The sequence below is a fragment of the Oncorhynchus nerka genome, linkage group LG6 (genome assembly GCF_034236695.1).
Source record: "Oncorhynchus nerka isolate Pitt River linkage group LG6, Oner_Uvic_2.0, whole genome shotgun sequence".
Classification (NCBI taxonomy): Eukaryota; Metazoa; Chordata; class Actinopteri; order Salmoniformes; family Salmonidae; genus Oncorhynchus; species Oncorhynchus nerka.
Window position 1 is genome coordinate 23,247,508 of NC_088401.1, and position 20,413 is coordinate 23,267,920.

Sequence of the window (20,413 nt, forward strand, 5' to 3'; positions counted from 1 at the left end):
ATTAATTCAATGCAACTTTATCATGATCATTAAATGTTTTTTTCAAAAAGTTGTGGCTAAAATTCAAATCAGACCAACTGTTAACATACAGTATCTCATGGCATTTCTATCTTAAAGAACTCAACCTTGAAGTACAAGGTATTTTATAACAATATTGGATTGTTCCTTACCCTGAAAGTAGTCTATGAGCCAGGAGAAACTGTATTCCACAGCTCAGATTTCTATTGGAGCGGCAGGGTAGCCTAGTGGTTAGAGTGTTGGACTAGTAACCGAAAGGTTGCAAGTTAAAATCCCAGAGGTAGACAAGGTAGAAATGTGTCATTCTGCCCCTGAACAGGCAGTTAACCCACGGTTCCCAGGCCCTCATTGAAAATAAGAAAATCATCTGCACAACACGCAAAAAACACACGTATATCAGTAGATATGTATGTATTTGTAAGTTTGAGTTTATTTTTTTTCCATACAAGATAAATAAAAGGCTTACAATACATCTGGTCAACATTATGCAGAGTTCGAGAAAAGAAAACAAATATGACCCCCCCCCCCCCAAAAAAAAAATCATGATTGTCACTCAATGTGCTTCACAAAAAACTCTCAATGAATAAATAGTCTGTCCAACTTCATAATATTTACAATATTAACAATAATGACCACAATGAATTAAGCTTTGGATCTGCTGACGTGATGAAAAGCTTGAGTGTGGATGGTACCGGAGTGCGTTGTTCTTCTCCTCCAGCCAATACCACAATACTCATCGCGACCGAAGCAATGGCAGCATACACATTTAAGATTTTGCTTTCTTTCATAATGCCGGTTCAACTTTACAACTATACATGTCAAACAGCTTCATCATATTAACAAACACTGTTAAAAAAAAATATCAATGGAAATGAAAAACAAGGATAAAAAACAACATATCATCAACATTACACTTATATCGCATTCCCCACAAAAATGGAAATGACATTGATCATCCAATGAGGATTAAAAAGGCAATAAACAGGATTCACTGGCAAGAGGAGAGCTTTTTTGTTGAAAAAAATAAACTTAAAAAAAGACTAGGGTTGGGGTGGGGGAGGGTGACATAGGGGCAGTAGAATACATCAGTGTGAACTCCTGTTCAGTGATCAGGTGCTGTTCTGAGGGACGGGGGAGGACGAGGGTAAATACTAACACAGTCTAGTAGAAAGAGGAGAGAGGGGTTGGGGAGTGGGGGGGGTCAGGGATGAGACAGAGTAAAGATAATCAAGTTCAGGGACATTTCATCGTAGAATGGGGACAGGGGGAGGGGGGCAGTGCAAAAGCGTCCGGTTCCAAACCACCTTCTTTCTTCCCCTCGGCCTAAATCCGTAGAGGTGCGATGGGATGACCCTGTTCAGCAGTTCAGTTCTATCCTCCAGTAACCAACATTCACTCAAGTTTAAGAGACTCAGTCCAGGTAAGCTGTGAGGGCTGTGGTGCAGGGGTTAGGGGGTATCTTTCAGCCCAGCTAACCAGAATTCAAGTACTCCAGTGCCACCTCATAGCAGAACTTGTATTGATCCTGTGGATGAATGGGAAGAAGAGTACATCATTATTGATGATGACTGGACTAGACATGGCTGCATTGACTTTGCCTTTAATTCATTATAATGGCTGAGTTATTCACAGTGCTATTTTCTCCTTATTGTAAACGTCAACAGACATTTCAATCACTTAATAGTTCTGGACTCAAGTTGAATAGACTTTGGCAACCCGACTTGTCCCAGAAGTACCCAACTGTAGGCTTCGTAGTGAGGACCAGTAAACCACTCTAAGGGTTAGCAGTGCCCCCCGATCCATGTAATGTTATTCCTTATGATCTAAAAGAGAAAACTGATCCTAGATCAGGACCGGTTCTTACCAGTAAGTCGACCATGTTGGGTTTGTTGTTCCTCAGTGTTTTGACTGCGTGGAACACGTCAACCGAACGCTGATGGCGGAGCATCTCGCACACGATGCTGATCGCACAGAACGTCCCGCTGCGTCCTCCACCATTCCTGAGAAAGAAAGAAAGAAAGAAAGAAAGAAAGGAAGGAAGGAGAAAGAATGGGATAGATAATAGACCAAGACATAATATTAATGATTATACATATATACATCTACCTATAACACACAAAAAAACCTGTCAGAATTGCTAAGCGTTAGCACCCCTGAATTAAAATTATCTTAACTTTTTATTTCTTTGTAATTATACAAGTTAAAAAACGTTCTACCTGCAGGCTTGATACTTCCAAATAATTGTAAGCTTCACTAATGAATAACATTATCAGTGATGTATGGTGGTTGATTCATGACATGTTCTGCCCCTGAGCAAGGCACTTAACCCACTGTTCCCCCGGCGCCAAAGACGTGGATGTCGATTATGGCAGCCCCCCTACACCTCTCGGATTCAGAGGGGTTGGGTTAAATGCCGAAGACACATTTCAGTTGAAGGCATTCAGTTGTACAACTGACTAGGTATCCCCCCTTTCCTTTTCTTTTCATAGAGCTTGACTAAACTTATCAGCGTCTCTTCCTGTGCTTGCTGTTCTTGATTTTGTCCTCTAGATGGCGCCACACTACTGTCAATCCACCATTGCACACTATTGGCTACCCACTGACACTAATGTGTGGAACATAGCCTATTGCTGGCACTCTAAGTAGTTCGTAAATGAAAAGCTGCTATTTCTCAGAACCGTTTCCAGATGTGCAAATTTACTGTCTTTACAGCACTGTCTTGAAAGCCAAAGAGCTTTTAAGAGTTGCAAGAGGAGAGCGTCACAAAGTGAGGAAGCAGTTTGAGTTCAGTGGATGCATACTCTCTCAACTCCCTTAGCAGTTGACCTCTGTCAATCTCCACATGTCTCTAGCCTTAAGCATGTTTCAAGAATGTTCCGGTGAAACGGGCTATGTCCAAAATGGCATACTATTGCCCATATAGAGAGAGCCCTGGTCAAAAGGAGTGCACTATATAGGGAAAAGGGTGTAGCTCAAGAAACGTTGAGACGGTTGCGATGGCTGTCATAGCCCAGGTTGTTTGGACATAAGGATGCAGGGAGGGAGCTCTGTGATTGAGACTAAACTAGCAGTCTAAACATTTACTGGAGGGTGGGGGGGGGGGGGGCAGTGTTGTCTTTCTGACGTTTGTTTAGTGGCAGACCCTGTTGGCTTCGTTCAGTGTGTGTATTGTGTGTGCTGATTGTCTCTGGTTTAAAGTGTGTGTGTGTGCTGCTCTGGGGCGATTGGAATCTCTTCGGAGACTCTAATGAGAGTTGTATCTGGGTGATTCTTTTGGACTCTCTGGCTTACAGACCAGGCCAGTAACCCTGTTAAACAGCACCAGCCACAGATTACATCAACAATGACCCTGTCATCCACACATACACTCCTCCGTTCCCATCATCCCTCCCTCCCTCCGTTTTCCGATTTGATTTCCCACCCAACTAGGGCCTCAGGAAACGAGAGAGACTCTCACGGCTTCCCTCTCTCCTCTCCTCCCCTCCATCTATCCGAGTAAAGTGGGGCTGCTGGAGATAAGGAAGGGCAGATTGAGCTGAGACAGAGACCCACCCAGAGGCCTCTCCCACTGGAGCATTACGATCTAGATCTGGGCAGCATCGGGAACTACAAGCTCATTTGATTTGATTATCTCCCTCTGGTAAACTCAGCAGCCTCTCTCCTCTATTTCTCCTATTTAGTAAGTGGAGATCACCTGGGTCGGATTGCACATTCAAATTCATACTGTGATATCACACTGATTTATCCAGTTAAATAGTATACTTGGGCCAGACTAATGGGTCAAATATTGAGATAGAGATATTGCGATTGTCAACCGTTTTTTAAAAATGATTTTGAATTAATGATATAGTCTTGAAGAATATGTCCAGCCCCATTCCTGAGATTTATAGCAAACCAAGTGGCAGGGCTGCTATTTCGTTGTTTTTTCGAATTACGAAGTGGAACTTTAAACTCCTTTGTGCTTGAACGGTTCATTTTGATGACTGCCAGTGTTTGTACGAGCATTGAGCGCTTTCTGGTGGGCCTTCAAAATGTCAGTTTCCAGAAGGCTGTCAGAAGGCAGGATGGTGTGCTGTGAGGACTGCATCCCCATGGAAAGTGTATGTGATCACCATCAGAGGAGGACAGTGACATTTCTCACTGTCCCATCGGAGTGGTCCAGTGTCACTGTGACCCCGGTGGCATTTTGGGCGGCTATGTTGGATCGAATTAGAAGGGTGGTTTTGGGGGGTTACATCAAATACCTAAGAACCCCCTACTCTTTCCACCCATTTGGGAAGTCCAGAGCTAGTAAAGGTTTACTGTGCAGTACTAGGTGTAGGTTGAGACATGACTGCTAGGTACTTACAGACAGTGTACGACGGTGCGTCCCTCCCTCCGTCATATTCCTCCTGCCACTTGTCCACCTGGCGGATGAGCTTGAGGAAGGAGCGCTTGGACACAGGTGTGTCCCGGTACATAGGCCAGCCCAGGAACTGGAACTGTTGCACCATGCGATACCCGTCCTGTGGCTGGAAAGAGAGAAATGGACGTGTTAGCATTACCGTGTGTGTGTCTATGTCTGTTATAGTAGCTGTAGGAACAGGAGTGTGTGTGTGTCTATGTCTGCTATAGTAGCTGTAGGAACAGGAGTGTCTGTGTCTGTTATAGTAGCTGTAGGAACAGGAGTGTGTGTGTCTATGTCTGCTATAGTAGCTATAGGAACAGGAGTGTGTGTGTCTATGTCTGCTATAGTAGCTGTAGGAACAGGAGTGTGTGTGTGTGTGTGTCTGCTATAGTAGCTGTAGGAACAGGAGTGTGTGTGTGTGTGTGTCTGCTATAGTAGTTGTAGGAACAGGAGTGTGTGTGTGTGTGTCTGCTATAGTAGTTGTAGGAACAGGAGTGTGTGTGTGTCTATGTCTGCTATAGTAGCTGTAGGAACAGGAGTGTGTGTGTCTGCTATAGTAGCAGTAGGAACAGGAGGGTGTGTGTCTATGTCTGCTATAGTAGCTGTAGGAACAGGAGTGCGTGTGTGTGTGTGTGTCTGCTATAGTAGCTGTAGGAACAGGAGGGTGTGTGTGGCTATGTCTGCTATAGTAGCTGTAGGAACAGGAGTGTGTGTGTGTGTCTGCTATAGTAGCTGTAGGAACAGGAGTGCGTGTGTGTGTGTCTGCTATAGTAGCTGTAGGAACAGGAGTGTGTGTGTGTGTGTGTGTCTGTTATAGTAGCTGTGGGAACAGGAGTGTGTGTGTGTGTCTGCTATAGTAGCTGTGGGAACAGGAGTGTGTGTGTATGTCTGCTATAGTAGCTATAGGAACAGGAGTGTGTGTGTGTCTGCTGTAGTAGCTGTAGGAACAGGAGTGTGTGTGTGTGTGTCTGCTATAGTCACTGCAGGAACAGGAGTGTGTGTGTGTGTGTGTGTCTGCTATAGTAGCTGTAGGAACAGGAGTGTGTGTGTGTGTCTGCTATAGTCACTGTAGGAACAGGAGTGTGTGTGTCTGCTATAGTCGCTGTAGGAACAGGAGTGTGTGTGTGTCTGCTATAGTCACTATAGGAACAGGAGTGTGTGTGTGTCTGCTATAGTCACTATAGGAACAGGAGTGTGTGTGTGTCTGCTATAGTCACTATAGGAACAGGAGTGTGTGTGTGTCTGCTATAGTCACTATAGGAACAGGAGTGTGTGTGTGTCTGCTATAGTCGCTGTAGGAACAGGAGTGTGTGTGTGTGCTCTAGTAGCTGTAGGAACAGGAGTGTGTGTGTGTCTATGTCTGCTATAGTCGCTGTAGGAACAGGAGTGTGTGTGTGTCTGCTATAGTCACTGTAGGAACAGGAGTGTGTGTGTGTCTGCTATATTCGCTGTAGGAACAGGAGTGTGTGTGTGTGCTATAGTAGCTGTAGGAACAGGAGTGTGTGTGTGTGTGTGTCTATGTCTGCTATAGTAGCTGTAGGAGCAGGAGTGTGTGTGTGTGTGTGTCTATGTCTGCTATAGTCACTGTAGGAACAGGACTGTGTGTGTGTCTGCTATAGTCACTGTAGGAACAGGAGTGTGTGTGTCTGCTATAGTCACTGTAGGAACAGGAGTGTGTGTGTGTCTGCTATAGTCACTGTAGGAACAGGAGTGTGTGTGTGTGTGTCTGCTATAGTCGCTGTAGGAACAGGAGTGTGTGTGTGTCTGCTATAGTCACTGTAGGAACAGGAGTGTGTGTGTCTGCTATAGTTGCTGTAGGAACAGGAGTGTGTGTGTGTGTCTGCTATAGTCGCTGTAGGAACAGGAGTGTGTGTGTGTCTGCTATAGTCACTGTAGGAACAGGAGTGTGTGTGTGTGTGTCTGCTATAGTCGCTGTAGGAACAGGAGTGTGTGTGTGTCTGCTATAGTCACTGTAGGAACAGGAGTGTGTGTGTCTGCTATAGTCGCTGTAGGAACAGGAGTGTGTGTGTCTGCTATAGTCGCTGTAGGAACAGGAGTGTGTGTGTGTCTGCTATAGTCACTGTAGGAACAGGAGTGTGTGTGTGTGTGTCTGGTATAGTCACTGTAGGAACAGGAGTGTGTGTGTGTGTGTCTGCTATAGTCACTGTAGGAACAGAAGTGTGTGTGTGTGTCTGCTATAGTCACTGTAGGAACAGGAGTGTGTGTGTCTGCTATAGTCACTGTAGGAACAGGAGTGTGTGTGTCTGCTATAGTCACTGTAGGAACAGGAGAGTGTGTGTCTGCTATAGTCACTGTAGGAACAGGAGTGTTTGTGTCTGCTATAGTCACTGTAGGAACAGGAGTGTGTGTGTCTGCTATAGTCACTGTAGGAACAGGAGTGTGTGTGTGTCTGCTATAGTCACTGTAGGAACAGGAGTGTGTGTGTGTCTGCTATAGTCACTGTAGGAACAGGAGTGTGTGTGTCTGCTATAGTCACTGTAGGACCAGGAGTGTGTGTATGTCTGCTATAGTCACTGTAGGAACAGGAGTGTGTGTGTCTGCTATAGTCACTGTAGGAACAGGAGTGTGTGTGTCTGCTATAGTCACTGTAGGAACAGGAGTGTGTGTGTGTCTGCTATAGTCACTGTAGGAACAGGAGTGTGTGTGTGTCTGCTATAGTCGCTGTAGGAACAGGAGTGTGTGTGTGTCTGCTATAGTCACTGTAGGAACAGGAGTGTGTGTGTCTGCTATAGTCACTGTAGGAATAGGAGTGTGTGTGTCTGCTATAGTCACTGTAGGAACAGGAGTGTGTGTGTGGTGTTCTGTCTCGTACCCGTGCAGCGTTGTAGACGCGGAATATCCTGCTGATGATGTCCTCCTCCAGGTCAGCTGACACAAACTCCACCTGGATGGGCCCGTGGCGGTGCACGCCGTTCTCCGGCCAGTACTGGGGACACAGCTGCGCACTCACACACACACACACACACACACACACACACACACACACACACACACACACACACACACACACACACACACACACACACACACACACACACACACACACACATCAAATGAGCCATTGAATGAGAGCCTCATGATTGCGTTGGCATTCACATTCACCCTCTTTTGATAACTGCAATTCTCTCATTGTCTTTCAAGGTCATGCCTTCAAACACACAAAAACATCTACAATTTAACAGTTCAGGAGAGTGAAACACCGCCTGACTATCCTGTTCTATTGAGCTGCCTCCTCAACAGCAGATGAGAGAAAACACAATGACATCAACTAGGCATTCCAACATACATACACATATATATAGGAATGCCTAGTTGATGTCATTGTGTATATATATATATATTGCTATAGCTGTGGTACTTGTTGCCGGGCTACAGTCAGAATAGGGAATGAGAGGATAGTGTAGTAACCCAGCTGGGTGGTGTTGCTAGGAAATGCTGCCACCTGCTATTCTTTGAACATTTTGACAGACAGGGCCCCAAGGCCATTTGAGGCAGACTCCTTCCCCTCCTCTTTCAAACCTACTGGTAGCGATCTGTCTATGATCATGTACTAATGACTAGTCTATGACGGAGACTGGAATGTCTGATAGTATGATAAAGGATTGCATGGCGTCACATGGTTTGGAGTGACTTGATTGGCCTCTCGTGTGTGTGTGTGTGTGTATGTTAGTCTTACCTGTGCTGGGTCTACGTCGTTGAGCATCACTATAGAGGTGCAGTGGTAGTCCAGCACCAGCCTCCAGAAGTCTTTGACTGTGTTGGGCAAGGGGTGCTGGGTAACGATGAACGCAGACGGCTGCTTGTAGCTCTGTGGAGGAGGAAAACGATGAGGAAGAGAAAGTCAGCAACCCCAAAATGTACAGAAAGACAGTATTTACATCACTAAGATCAAGGACATGTCATCAGGCCTTTAGTCATAATGCAGAGAATTCTCACAATCAAGTTCAGGTTACTATGTGAGGTTGTATGTATGGAACGTATTTATTTCCAGATATTCATGACCGTTCTGAATGAATTCCACTATCAACACTAAGACCACATACTATATCCTTATTGTATATACCAAATATGCATGAGTATAATTGGTGACACATTATTTCCATAAAGCCAATCCAAAAAACACATTGCAATTATGAATGTCCATTTCCATGACGATGGGACAAATCCATCCAAAGCCATCTGTTTTTTAAATCATTTTCGATGAGGATGTAATTGTTGGTGGAAGCACAGAAAAAGCACTAGCCATTCATCAACATGATACACTGTCCCCCTACTGTTTAGGTTTGGCTGGGAAATGGCTGGCTAAGTAACATGGGGTGATTATTATAGAGATGGATGGGCTATTTACACACCAGCTATTTAACCACAGGACGCCCCAGGACTGCTGAGTCGCCCGCTGTCCCTTGCTCTCTCTCTGTTTCCTTCTCCCTCTACACTATTCCCCAACTCCTCCCTCTTCCGTCCCCGTTGCTCCCTCTATGTCTGTCTCTCCCACTCCCTGCCTCTCTCCTTTCTCCATAATAAAGAAGTTGTCACAGACAGCCAATATGCCACTAATCTACCACTAATAAAGTTTGCTCTTCATTCAAAGCGCCAAATCTGCCCTTTATGTAGATCGGTGATTGAACAGTGACCTATCCACATCATCATATTTCAGCACAATGATTAAAAAAGAACAGTTCCACTATTGACTCAGCACTTTTCCAGCAGTACATTTACATCCAATGACTTGCACACGGACTGACACTGCAAGTCATTTAAAAAGGTTACGAGTGAGTGTGCCTAAGTCTGAGTGTGTGTGAGAATGAGTGTGTGTGTGAGACGTACGTCCATGAGAGCGGCGTTGATATAGTTGGAACTCTCTCCGTCGATGGTGATGAGGAAGGGCAGACAGCGGTCTGGCGGGAGGACGTCCATGCAGCGGTTCTTCTCGTGGTTCCTGGGGAGCAGGGCGATGCTGCAGTCCTCCACACGCAACGTAGGAGTCACCATGTTCAGAGTCTGGAGGGAGGAAGGGATATGAGCCTGGTAGACACCTTCAATTGTGCCTTGGAGTGAAGAGCATTTATGTACACCAATATACGTATGCATTTGTGATGAACAACGCATGCTCACACACACACACGCGCACGCACGCACGCAAACACACACACACACACACACACACACACACAGTACCCTGAACTCCTCTTTGATCTGGCTGGAGTTAGTCTGGGGGTCCAGGCGGTTCATGTCATAGTAGACCGATCGCAGCTGGTTGGCTGGGATGGTGGTGTCCCCGCACAGACACGCCTCCAAGATGGCGTCGTGGATGAACACGTACTGCTCCTGTAGGACATAGCGGGCCATAGAATATCGTGAGGGACAGAAAGCGATGCAACGCCTAGACACACACCAGGAAGAGCTCACACTGAGAACAAAGCACCAATACTTACCTATACATTGAGGTAACACAGAAACATGACCAAACCAAAGTGATGATTGACTCAAATCAAGTCATGACATGGTTCCAAAAGCCATTTTTGGTGAGATATCAAATCAAATCCTAATCCAATCCTCGGTTTTCCAATTGGTCTTGAGAAATACAGAATCCTGGATGGTAGACATTGGGGCTAAGTATTCTCTCATGTTGTTTAAACCCTTCTATGTTTGCTAAGACTGTGGCTGAGCCAACTGGTACCCTATGGACTTCCTTTCTCCGGGTAAGTAGTTCACTATATAAGGGAATAGGGTGCTATTACAGCCTGTCACCTCCACAGTGACCATTCCCATTGACCTTTCCTCTGTCAATACTACCACTCTCTCTCTTTCCTCTGTCAATACTACTACTCTCTCTCTCTCTCTCTTTCCTCTGTCAATACTACCACACTCTCTCTCTTTCCTCTGTCAATACTACCACTCTCTCTCTTTCCTCTGTCAATACTACCACTCTCTCTCTCTCTCTCTTTCCTCTGTCAATACTACTACTCCCTCTCTCTCTTTCCTCTGTCAATACTACCACTCTCTCTCTCTTTCCTCTGTCAATACTACCACTCTCTCTCTCTCTCTCTTTCCTCTGTCAATACTACCACTCTCTCTCTCTCTCTCTTTCCTCTGTCAATACTACTACTCTCTCTCTCTCTCTTTCCTCTGTCAATACTACCACTCTCTCTCTCTCTCTCTTTCCTCTGTCAATACTACTACTCTGTCTCTCTCTCTTTCCTCTGTCAATACTACTACTCTCTCTCTCTCTCTCTTTCCTCTGTCAATACTACCACTCTCTCTCTCTCTCTCTTTCCTCTGTCAATACTACTACTCTCTCTCTCTCTCTTTCCTCTGTCAATACTACCACTCTCTCTCTCTCTTTCCTCTGTCAATACTACCACTCTCTCTTTCCTCTGTCAATACTACCACTCTCTCTCTCTTTCCTCTGTCAATACTACCACTCTCTCTCTCTTTCCTCTGTCAATACTACCACTCTCTCTCTCGCTTTCCTCTGTCAATACTACCACTCTCTCTCTCTCTTTCCTCTGTCAATACTACCACTCTCTCTCACTCTTTCCTCTGTCAATACTACCACTCTTTCTCTTCCCTCTGTCAATACTACCACTCTCTCCCTCTTTCAATACTACCACTCTCTCTTTCCTCTGTCAATACTACCACTCTCTCCCTCTTTCAATACTACCACTCTCTCTTTCCTCTGTCAATACTACTACTCTCTCTCTCTCTCTCTCTCTCTCTTTCCTCTGTCAATACTACTACTCTCTCTCTCTCTTTCCTCTGTCAATACTACCACTCTCTCTCTCTTTTTCCTCTGTCAAGACTACCACTCTCTCTTTTTCCTCTGTCAATACTAAAACTCTTTCTTTCCTCTGTCAATACTACCACTCTCCCTCTTTCAATACTACCACTCTCTCCCTCTTTCCTCTGTCAATACTACCACTCTCTCTTTCCTCTGTCAATACTACCACTCTCTCTCTCTCTCTCCTCTGTCAATACTACTACTCTCTATCTCTCTCTTTCCTCTGTCAATACTACCACCCTCTCTCTCCCCTGTCAATACTACTACTCTCTCTCGCTCTTTCCTCTGTCAATACTACTACTCTCTCTCTCTCTCTTTCCTCTGTCAATACTACTACTCTCTCTTTCCTCTGTCAATACTACTACTCTCTCTCTCTCGCTTTCCTGTCAATACTACTACTCTCTCTTTCCTCTGTCAATACTACTACTCTCTCTTTCTCTTTCCTCTGTCAATACTACCACTCTCTCTCTCTCTTTCCTCTGTCAATACTACCACTCTCTTTCTCCTCTGTCAATACTACTACTCTCTCTTTCCTCTGTCAATACTACTACTCTCTCTCTCTCTCTCTCTCTCTTTCCTCTGTCAACACTATCACCCTCTCTCCCCTCTGTCAATACTACTACTCTCTCTTTCCTCTGTCAATACTACTACTCTCTCTCTCTCTCTTTCCTCTGTCAAGACTACCTTTCCTCTGTCAAGACTACCTTTCCTCTGTCAAGACTACCACCCTCTCCCTTTCCTCTGTCAAGACTACCTCTCTCTCTCTTTCCTCTGCCAATACTACCACTCCCTCTCTCTTCTCCCCCTATTCCTCCTCTTCTCTTAGGAAAAAGGCCCCGGGCTTGACGTAAATCATTTATGAAGTGACATTTCAGAAACGTCTCGACTTGTCACTTCTGACAAAATCCTTGGGAGCTGAGGGTCAGTGGTTTTCAGGTTAGGCTACTGTGATGTCAGACTCCTGTCCTTGGATATGGAGTTGGAGGTGAAATGGATTTGCAGCCTACCCGGTTATCATCAAAATATTACGAAATATGACGACAAGACACGAACTAGCTTTTTTTGTGCAACGGGAAGAAGAATGTCATTTATAAGATACAGCATGTGTTCCAAGTAAACTTTGAATAGTTTTTGAGCTATGAATTTGCCAGTTCACATCAATTAAAAGTATATGTCATGGGAATCAAACAAAGTAAAGCTCGCATACAGACATTAGACACTTGTTTATTGTGCATTAATATAGTATGGTCAGGGAGTTAGTAGTTGGAACTTTAGCATGTTTATGCAATCTAACTCATCAGCTATTAACTATCTTTAAAAGCAAACACTAGTCTGTTGCATTTTTTCTCTGAGCTGAATAATATTTGCACAGGGCTAATGAGTTGGCTCATGTTCCTTGTCAAGTATCATTGTGTCACATTGTCTGTTTGGCCAGATGTTTGGGATTGGTTGTGCCAGTGGAATTTTAGATACAAAAGAAGAGTCAAGAAAGTGTAGACACTACAAGTCTGTCACATTGTGTTGGAGAATACACACCCTGTCCTGTATGGCCCATGGTTTCATGTGTATCATGTATAGACAGAATGAAATGTGCCTGTTTGGGGAATGTGTGTGTGAGTGTGGACGTGTTTAACTACACTTGTGGGTTGTAGGGTTAAGGTTAGAATTAGTGTTAGGGTTCGTTTTAGGCTTAGGTGCTAGGTGCTAGGTGCTTGGGTTAGGTTTTCGGGTTAAGGTTAGGTTTATAAAAAATAGGATTTTGAATAAGATTGAACTGTGTGTCCACACAAGGTTAGTTATACAAGTCTGTGTATGCGCGAGTGCGTGTGGTGTGTTTGGGATTGTGTACAGTGGAAGCGAGTAGAGACACTTGGAGCAGGGTCGTGCAGTGGTGTGTGTGTGTCTGTTTGTGTATGTGTGTGTGTGTGTACATCTCTGTGTGCATGTCTCTCTCTCTCTGTATTTGGGTTCGAGCAGGGACAGGGTCATTCTTACCTCTGTCTGGACCATATTAACCCTTCGTGAGCGTAACTCTCTCACACAGTTGTAGATGTCGACCACACCCTCTCTCTCAGCCATGTCCAGCATGATGTCAATCACAATGAAACAGCCGGTCCTGCCCGCCCCCGCACTGATGACGCAAGCACACACACACGCACATACAGTGTGAGAACCAGAGCACAACACACACTCTAAATAGAAAAGCCCCGGTTGACAAATTATCTGGGACTATTTGGATTGGAAACATCAGTACAGATTGTACATGACAGTCTAAACAGTTGGAGGTGTGGCTGATAATAGCAGATCCACTTTATTTAGTGTGGCTGATCTTGGGGGTGAGATTACTTTTCTAATATCCATTAGGAACTTCTTTCTGAGTCATACCGGATGAAGAGAGTCAGAGAGAGAGAGAGAAAGAGAGAGAGAGAGAGAGAGAGAGAGAGAGAGAGAGAGAGAGAGAGAGAGAGAGAGAGAGAGAGAGAGAGAGAGAGAGAGAAAGAAAGAGAGAGAGAAAGAGAGAGAGAAAGAGAGAGAGAAAGAGAGAGAGAGAAAGAGAGATGGAAAGAGAGATAAGAGAAAAAAATAAAGAAAGGTAGAGATGTATACAGACAGCCAGAAGCCACAGTGAGTGTGTCTGACCTGCAGTGGACTACCATGGGCCCGGCATTGGCAGGGGTCTTGGACTTGACCCTGCGTACGAAGCCAAGCAGGCCGGTGGCATGGTAGGGCACCCCGTGGTCCGGCCAGCCCGTGAAGTGGAACTGACGGATCTCCCGGATCTCATGGGCTCCCCTCTAGAGAGAGAAGACCGAAAGATGCACAGTTGATTACTTCATTTGGATTCACAAGTACCAAGGACACAAACATCAGAGGTCATACAGATGCCTGGACTTCTGATACACGCACATCTATATGCACGCACTCACACACGCACACCCAACCAGACCCAGAGCTTTTTAACTTTGAGCTCCCTCTCCCCTCCTCTCCTCTCCCTCTCTCCCCCGTACCTCCCTATAAGCACTTTAAAGTTAGCTGTTTTCATGATCAAAGTTGTGTTTTGATCTTGGGGGGAGGGACTAAAGTAGATAAAGCAGGGATGACAAAGCCCATCTCTGGGGGGATGGAAGAGGAGAAAAACAGCTGGAGGAGAGTGGTGATTCACACACACAGCAAGCAGGCTGGATACAGACGGCAGGGCGGACACCCGTCTGAGCCTTGAGCACTCATGCACGCACACACACACACGGCAGGGGAAATATTCACAGCTTAAAAGCCCATGGGGATAGAAGAAGTGGAAAAGTGGAGAGGCCTGGTAACAGCTATGAGTACAATAGGATGAGAAACAAAATGGCTACGATACAGACAGACAGGCATTCTGAAAGACAGATGGACCTATTATAAAGGAAGTATCTAAGAATCTTCAGTAAAGTAGTAGTGAGTACATGAAGCTCTGTCCATTTATTTGCCTCATGCAGAGCAACATCTCCTTCACATAGAGTTGATCAGACTGTTGATTGTGGCCTGTGGAATGTTGCCCCACTCCTCTTCAATGGCTGTGTGAAGTTTCTGGATATTGTCGGGAACTAGAAAACGCTTTCGTACACATCCATCCAGAGCATCCCAAACATGCTCAATGGGTGACATGTTTGGTGAGTGTGCAGGTCATGGAAGAACTGGGACATTTTCAGCTTCCAATTGTGTACAGATTCTTGCGACATGGGGCCCGTGCATTATCATGCTGAAACATGAGGTGATGGCAGCTGATGAATGGCAATGGGCATCAGGATCTCGTCAAGGTATCTCTGTGCATTCAAATTGCCACCGATAAAATGCAATGGTGTTCGTTGTCGATTGCTTATGCCTGCCCATAGCATAAACCCACCACCACGGGGCACTTTGTTCATAACATTGACATCAGCAAATCGATCGCCCACACGGCGCATACATCTGCCCAATACAACTGAAGCTGGGATAAATCTGGGAAGAGCACATTTCTCCAGTCTGCTAGTGGCCATCAAAGGTGAGAATTTGACCACTGAAGTCGGTTACGACGCCAAACTGCAGTCGGGTCAAGACCCTGGTGAGGACGAGGTGCACGCAGATGAGCTTCCCTGAGACGGTTTCTGACAGTATATGCAGCAATTCTTCGGTTGTGCAAACCCATAGTTTCATTAGTGACTGTCCGGTTGGCTGGTCTCAGATGATCCCGCAGATGAAGAAGTCGAATGTGGAGGTCCTGGGATGGCGTGGTTATATGTGGTCTGCGGTTGAGAGGCCGTTTGGACATACTGACAAATATTTAGGGTAGAGAAATTAACATTAAATTATCTGACAACAGCTCTGGTGAACATTCCTGCAGTCAGCGTGCCAATTGCACGCTCCCTCAAAACTTGAGACATCTGGCATTGTTTTGTGTGACAAAACTAACCTTTTCAGAGTGGTATTTTATTGCCCCCAGCACAAGATGCACCTGTGTAACGATCATGCTGTTTAATCAGCTTCTTGATATACCACACCTGTCAGGTGGATGGATTATCTTGGCAAAGGAGAAATGCTCACTAACAGGGATGTAAACAAATTTGTGCAGAAAATGCTAGAGAAATGAGCTTTTTATGCATATAGAACATTTCTGGGATCTTTTATTTCAGCTCATGAAACATGGGACCAACACTTTACATGTTGCTTTATATATAATACATACAATGGAAAACAATACAATACAATGAATAACTTCCAATATCCTGATCACTTGGAGTGTCCGTACCTTTTCCACGGCGAAGGTCCTGATGACGTACTCTGACAGCAGCTGGGTCTCGATGAGGGTCACCTTCATGTCCCTGTAGATCTCAGTGTCGTCAGGCCAGTACTTACAGCACTTCACCTGAGGGGACACAGGGTGTAATGGGATGACCTGACCGCAGTTTAGTTGCTTGAAATATCTTTTCTGTTCGTTCAAGGTGAAAACCTGACAGACATTTTTGCCTAGTTTGGAACTTAATGTACTTACTTCTGTGTGGTGAGTTTGGGAGCTTGGGGACGAGAATGTGTGCATGTTACTGAAGGTAATCTATTGTGCAAGGTGTTGTTGGACAACAGTTAATTTGTGAGTCAACTCAAAAGGTTTTTTCCCATTAAAGTTCTGTTTTTGCCTAGTTTGGAATATTATTCTGCTCTCAGTGAATTGTGATGAAAAAGCATTGTTGCCACGAGGAGTAGTGTTGACATTACAGGTTCACCTCAATCACAGAACACACAGACAGACCACTCCTTTAACATCACAACCACTACAGTCCAGTTTGACCACTATCACACACTTTATGATCACTTTAAACTGGGCATCAACCATCCAACAGTGTGACGTATGACTCCCAATGGACAAGCCGAAAGGTCTGAGAAGGTCATGTCAGCTTGTGAAATTGTTGTGTCTGAAATTCCCTGTATAGCGCACTACTTTGGCACACTATTTCCTGTATATAGCACTACTTTGGCACACTATTTCCTGTATATAGCACCACTTTGGCACACTATTTCCTGTATATAGCACAACTTTGGCACACTATTTCCTGTATATAGCATTACTTTGGCACACTATTTCCTGTATATAGCAATACTTTGGCACACTATTTCCTGTATATAGCACTACTTTGGCACACTATTTCCTGTATATAGCACTACTTTGGCACACTATTTCCTGTATATAGCACAACTTTGGCACACTATTTCCTGTATATAGCACAACTTTGGCACACTATTTCCTGTATATAGCACTACTTTGGCACACTATTTGCTGTATATAGCACTACTTTGGCACCCTAGAGTGCCATTTGAGACGCAGCCAGTGAGTGACATCTTGGTGCTGTCCCATATAGCGACAGGCAGGTGGCCCTCCTCTTTGTTAGAGCAGATGCTCAATGTCCCAGCTCTAATTACCCATACTGCACCACTGGGCTCTTTACTCATTAAGAGGTTGTGAACCCTGGGGTCACCAGAAGTCGCACAGCGCAGGTTCTATGATGATACCACTTCACTTATCTGGCCCCTCCCCCACAGTAAGAGGTGTAAGAGCATATAGGCCTATTTCGTACACAGTGGAAATTACTTCCCTAATTTGGCAATTGAACAATCAATGAAATTCAACAAAAGTTTGAGCCTCTTCTTCACAGTCTCTGTTTTAGTTTTTTCAGTCTTGGATTTTCTGACGGTATCCTCTCTCTCTCCCGCTGTCTCTCTGCTCCCTCCCTCCGTCCTCTTCTCTGTCACTCACACCAGCCTTATCTTCCCTCCGGGTCATCCTTATCTTCCTCTCCATTTCTCCATCTGTCTGTCCTCTTTTCCCTCCCTACCGTCCTCCTCTTCCTCCACCCTTCCTCTCCCCTCCCCTGCTGTCTCCTTTGTGATAGTGTAATTAGGGAGGGGGATCTAATTGGTGATATAATTGTGTTTTAATGGCCAAGTACATTATTCTCCCGCAGCTCCGCCTTAGTCACGCTAGCTGTCAGCACTGGAAGCAATTATAGTTGCTTCTCTGGAGAGGACCGGAAAACATTGTTTAACTGCGATAGGAATCTCTGTTTTCTTAAATGATATTCCTATCTGTCTTCTGTGACAGTGTTGATCATGGAGAGACCAATATAGAATAATAATATGAGTGTTTCCAAGAGGTAGGGTTTCCCTGGTGGCTTCCTTGGTATAAAAAAAGATACAGCTATACCTTATCAAAGTATTTAGTATTCAACTGGTCATAATGAGCAAATTGTCAATTAGTAGCAGCGGTCTGACTGTAACATAAATAACTGGAAATGATTTGATATTGAGATAAAAACAGTTGCATTGGACCTTTCAGCAAGAATATAAAGAGATGTTAGAGAGACCCTACTTCCATTCACACACACATTAGTGAGTTACTCTTGCATGTAAACAGTATGATGGAAGTACCATTATGATAAACCATTTCGTGGTTTGATTTGATAATCTGTCAAGCATTTGTTATTTATATTGAACCTTTATGTAACTAGGCCAGTCAATTAATTACAATGACGGCCTACCCCGGCCAAACCCTCTCCCGGAAGACGCTGGGCCAATTGTGCGCCGCCCTATGGGACTCTCACTTACAGCCGGTTGTGGTAAAGCCTGGAATCGAACCAGGGTCTGTAGTGACGCCTCTAGCACTGAGATGCACTGCCTTAGACCGCTGCGCCACCCGGGAGCATGATACATTTTAATACATGGTTTATGATGGTGTACTGTAGTTTTGTATTTCATGTCTTTACAGTACTGAGCCACTCAATTACATGTAATTGGTACATTCAGATCTTGGAAGCCATTTTTCTAAAGTAGGTTGCATGAATATGCTTCCTTATGCCCTCATCTCCTACTAGGCCCTGTTTCCTGATATGGCCTTTAAGAGGAATCTCAATGTCGTTGGAGAAGATTTGAAGATGATCCCATAAGTTTTCTATGGAAGGACACATAACTAGTAGCCTAAAGAATGTCAGATCTCTGTCTCCCATGTGCTTTCCTTCTTGTGGGAAGCCCAGACAAGAGCTTATTCAACGTTTTGGGCGACCCGACCAAATTCATACAGCAATTTGAGTTATTGATCTTTCATTGTCATTAAAATCAAGTTGTGTGAATATGTTCTATGTGCACTATTTCTATGCTTCATGTTCTTAAGTTTAGTTTTTGCCTCTTTTACTTTCGGTTTTGTACACCAGCTTCAAACAGCTGAAAATACTATATTTTTGGTTGTGAAAAATATATTTCACAGCGGTTTAGTTGGGACAATTATTCTCTACATAATGACTGCTTGTTTTGTCACAAACTGAAATTAGGCGAACTATTAGAATTTTACCAAGCAGGAAATGGTAAAGCGATTCCTGCATTGTGGATCTTTAAAGAATGCCAATCTAGGAGAGCTATCAGGAACAACTAGTTCTCTTATACCTACCACCACAGAGACTAATATGGCTTTGTCAAACTAGTGCCACTTCCATTCTCTCTGGTGTTGTGTGCCACACTGGGTAAGCATGTAAGGACAGCAGGCGACGGTTCTGAGAGGATCTTGGATGGAGTACATGATCCGTGATAGGAAGAGAGGTTTAACAATACAAAACACTCCTACTGGTCACAGAGTGTAATGTAGCCTTAAAACATAAATACACTCACACAAAATAAAACATTGGGAGGATGATTTGGGCTAATACGATTAGCTATCCATCGGACTCTTACTAGGTACCTCATCACCATCTGACAGGATAAATAAAGTGTACAGGGTCACTGTGGAGCTGACTGGAGCTTCAGCCCTGATCATCAGTGAAAGGAAGTTGGGTATCCAGTGACACGATCATAAACTGTATGGAGCTCAAGTCAAGATGCTCCAGCCTCTCAGATCCCCCTGATACTTCAGCTAGCTTATCCCTGAAGAGCATCCTATAGATGAAGTCTTGGCAGAAATATCCTATTAATCCCAACCGTGTCTGACAGCTACGATGAAGATGATCAGCCAGCGATATGCTTTGGGTGGCTGCCTGCGCCACTCACTAACACATTATCTGGGGTAGTGTTATTCTCCACGTCTAGTTGTGCCTTGTGCTCCCTCCACCTGCGGTCCAGAAGGGATGTAGAAACAGGAGAGAAGCTAGATCGAAAACAAACAAAACTGCTTGGCATGAACGCGAAAAGCGACAGAAGCCTGGGAGAAGGGATTTCCCAAAGTTCATCAGTGGTGAAGCGGCCTAGCAGACAATGGCTGTGGAGTGAGTGGTTTTTATTATTATTATGGTGGAAAAGAATGCCGCTGTGCCTTCCTGCCTGCCGACCCTGGCCTGCCTGCAGCCCACTGAAGGGGCCTGGAGAGTGGAGACTCAACAGGGGGCAAGATGGGACAGCCAGGGCTGAGTGGTTAAAACAATAGCACCAGGTGGTGGGAGGATTCACCCGCTTGGCTAGCGCTTTGTGGCCGTGCATCACTCGGTTCCCTTTTGTTGATTTGATATGGTGCCAGCGGGAGTTGGGGCCCTTCCTTAAATGAGCCACTGACAGGTTAGGCATGCCCTCTCTGTCGTTGTGTGTATGAGTGTGTGCGTGAGAGTGTGTATGATTGTGTGTGTGTATGATTGTGTGTGTGTATGCGCATGCGTGCGTGCGTATTGTTATGGGTTTGACCGTTTCAGAGAGCTTATTCGACTAACCGGTCAGATCACTCT

The 20,413-nt window shown here is 44.9% G+C and overlaps 1 protein-coding gene across 1 annotated transcript in view; it reads right to left on the minus strand.

Moving 5' to 3' along the window:
* Positions 1 to 428: 428 nt before the first annotated feature.
* LOC115131044 (receptor-type tyrosine-protein phosphatase mu) overlaps positions 429 to 20,413 on the minus strand; it is a 319,957-nt gene continuing 299,972 nt past the window's right edge. The window contains 11 exon segments of the mRNA XM_065019405.1: positions 429 to 1,543; positions 1,883 to 2,018; positions 4,367 to 4,391; positions 4,394 to 4,529; positions 7,239 to 7,352; positions 8,103 to 8,234; positions 9,254 to 9,427; positions 9,605 to 9,754; positions 13,203 to 13,338; positions 13,848 to 14,002; positions 15,973 to 16,089. Of these exon segments, the coding sequence (XP_064875477.1) occupies positions 1,490 to 1,543; positions 1,883 to 2,018; positions 4,367 to 4,391; positions 4,394 to 4,529; positions 7,239 to 7,352; positions 8,103 to 8,234; positions 9,254 to 9,427; positions 9,605 to 9,754; positions 13,203 to 13,338; positions 13,848 to 14,002; positions 15,973 to 16,089 (1,329 nt within the window). The 3' untranslated portion in view covers positions 429 to 1,489.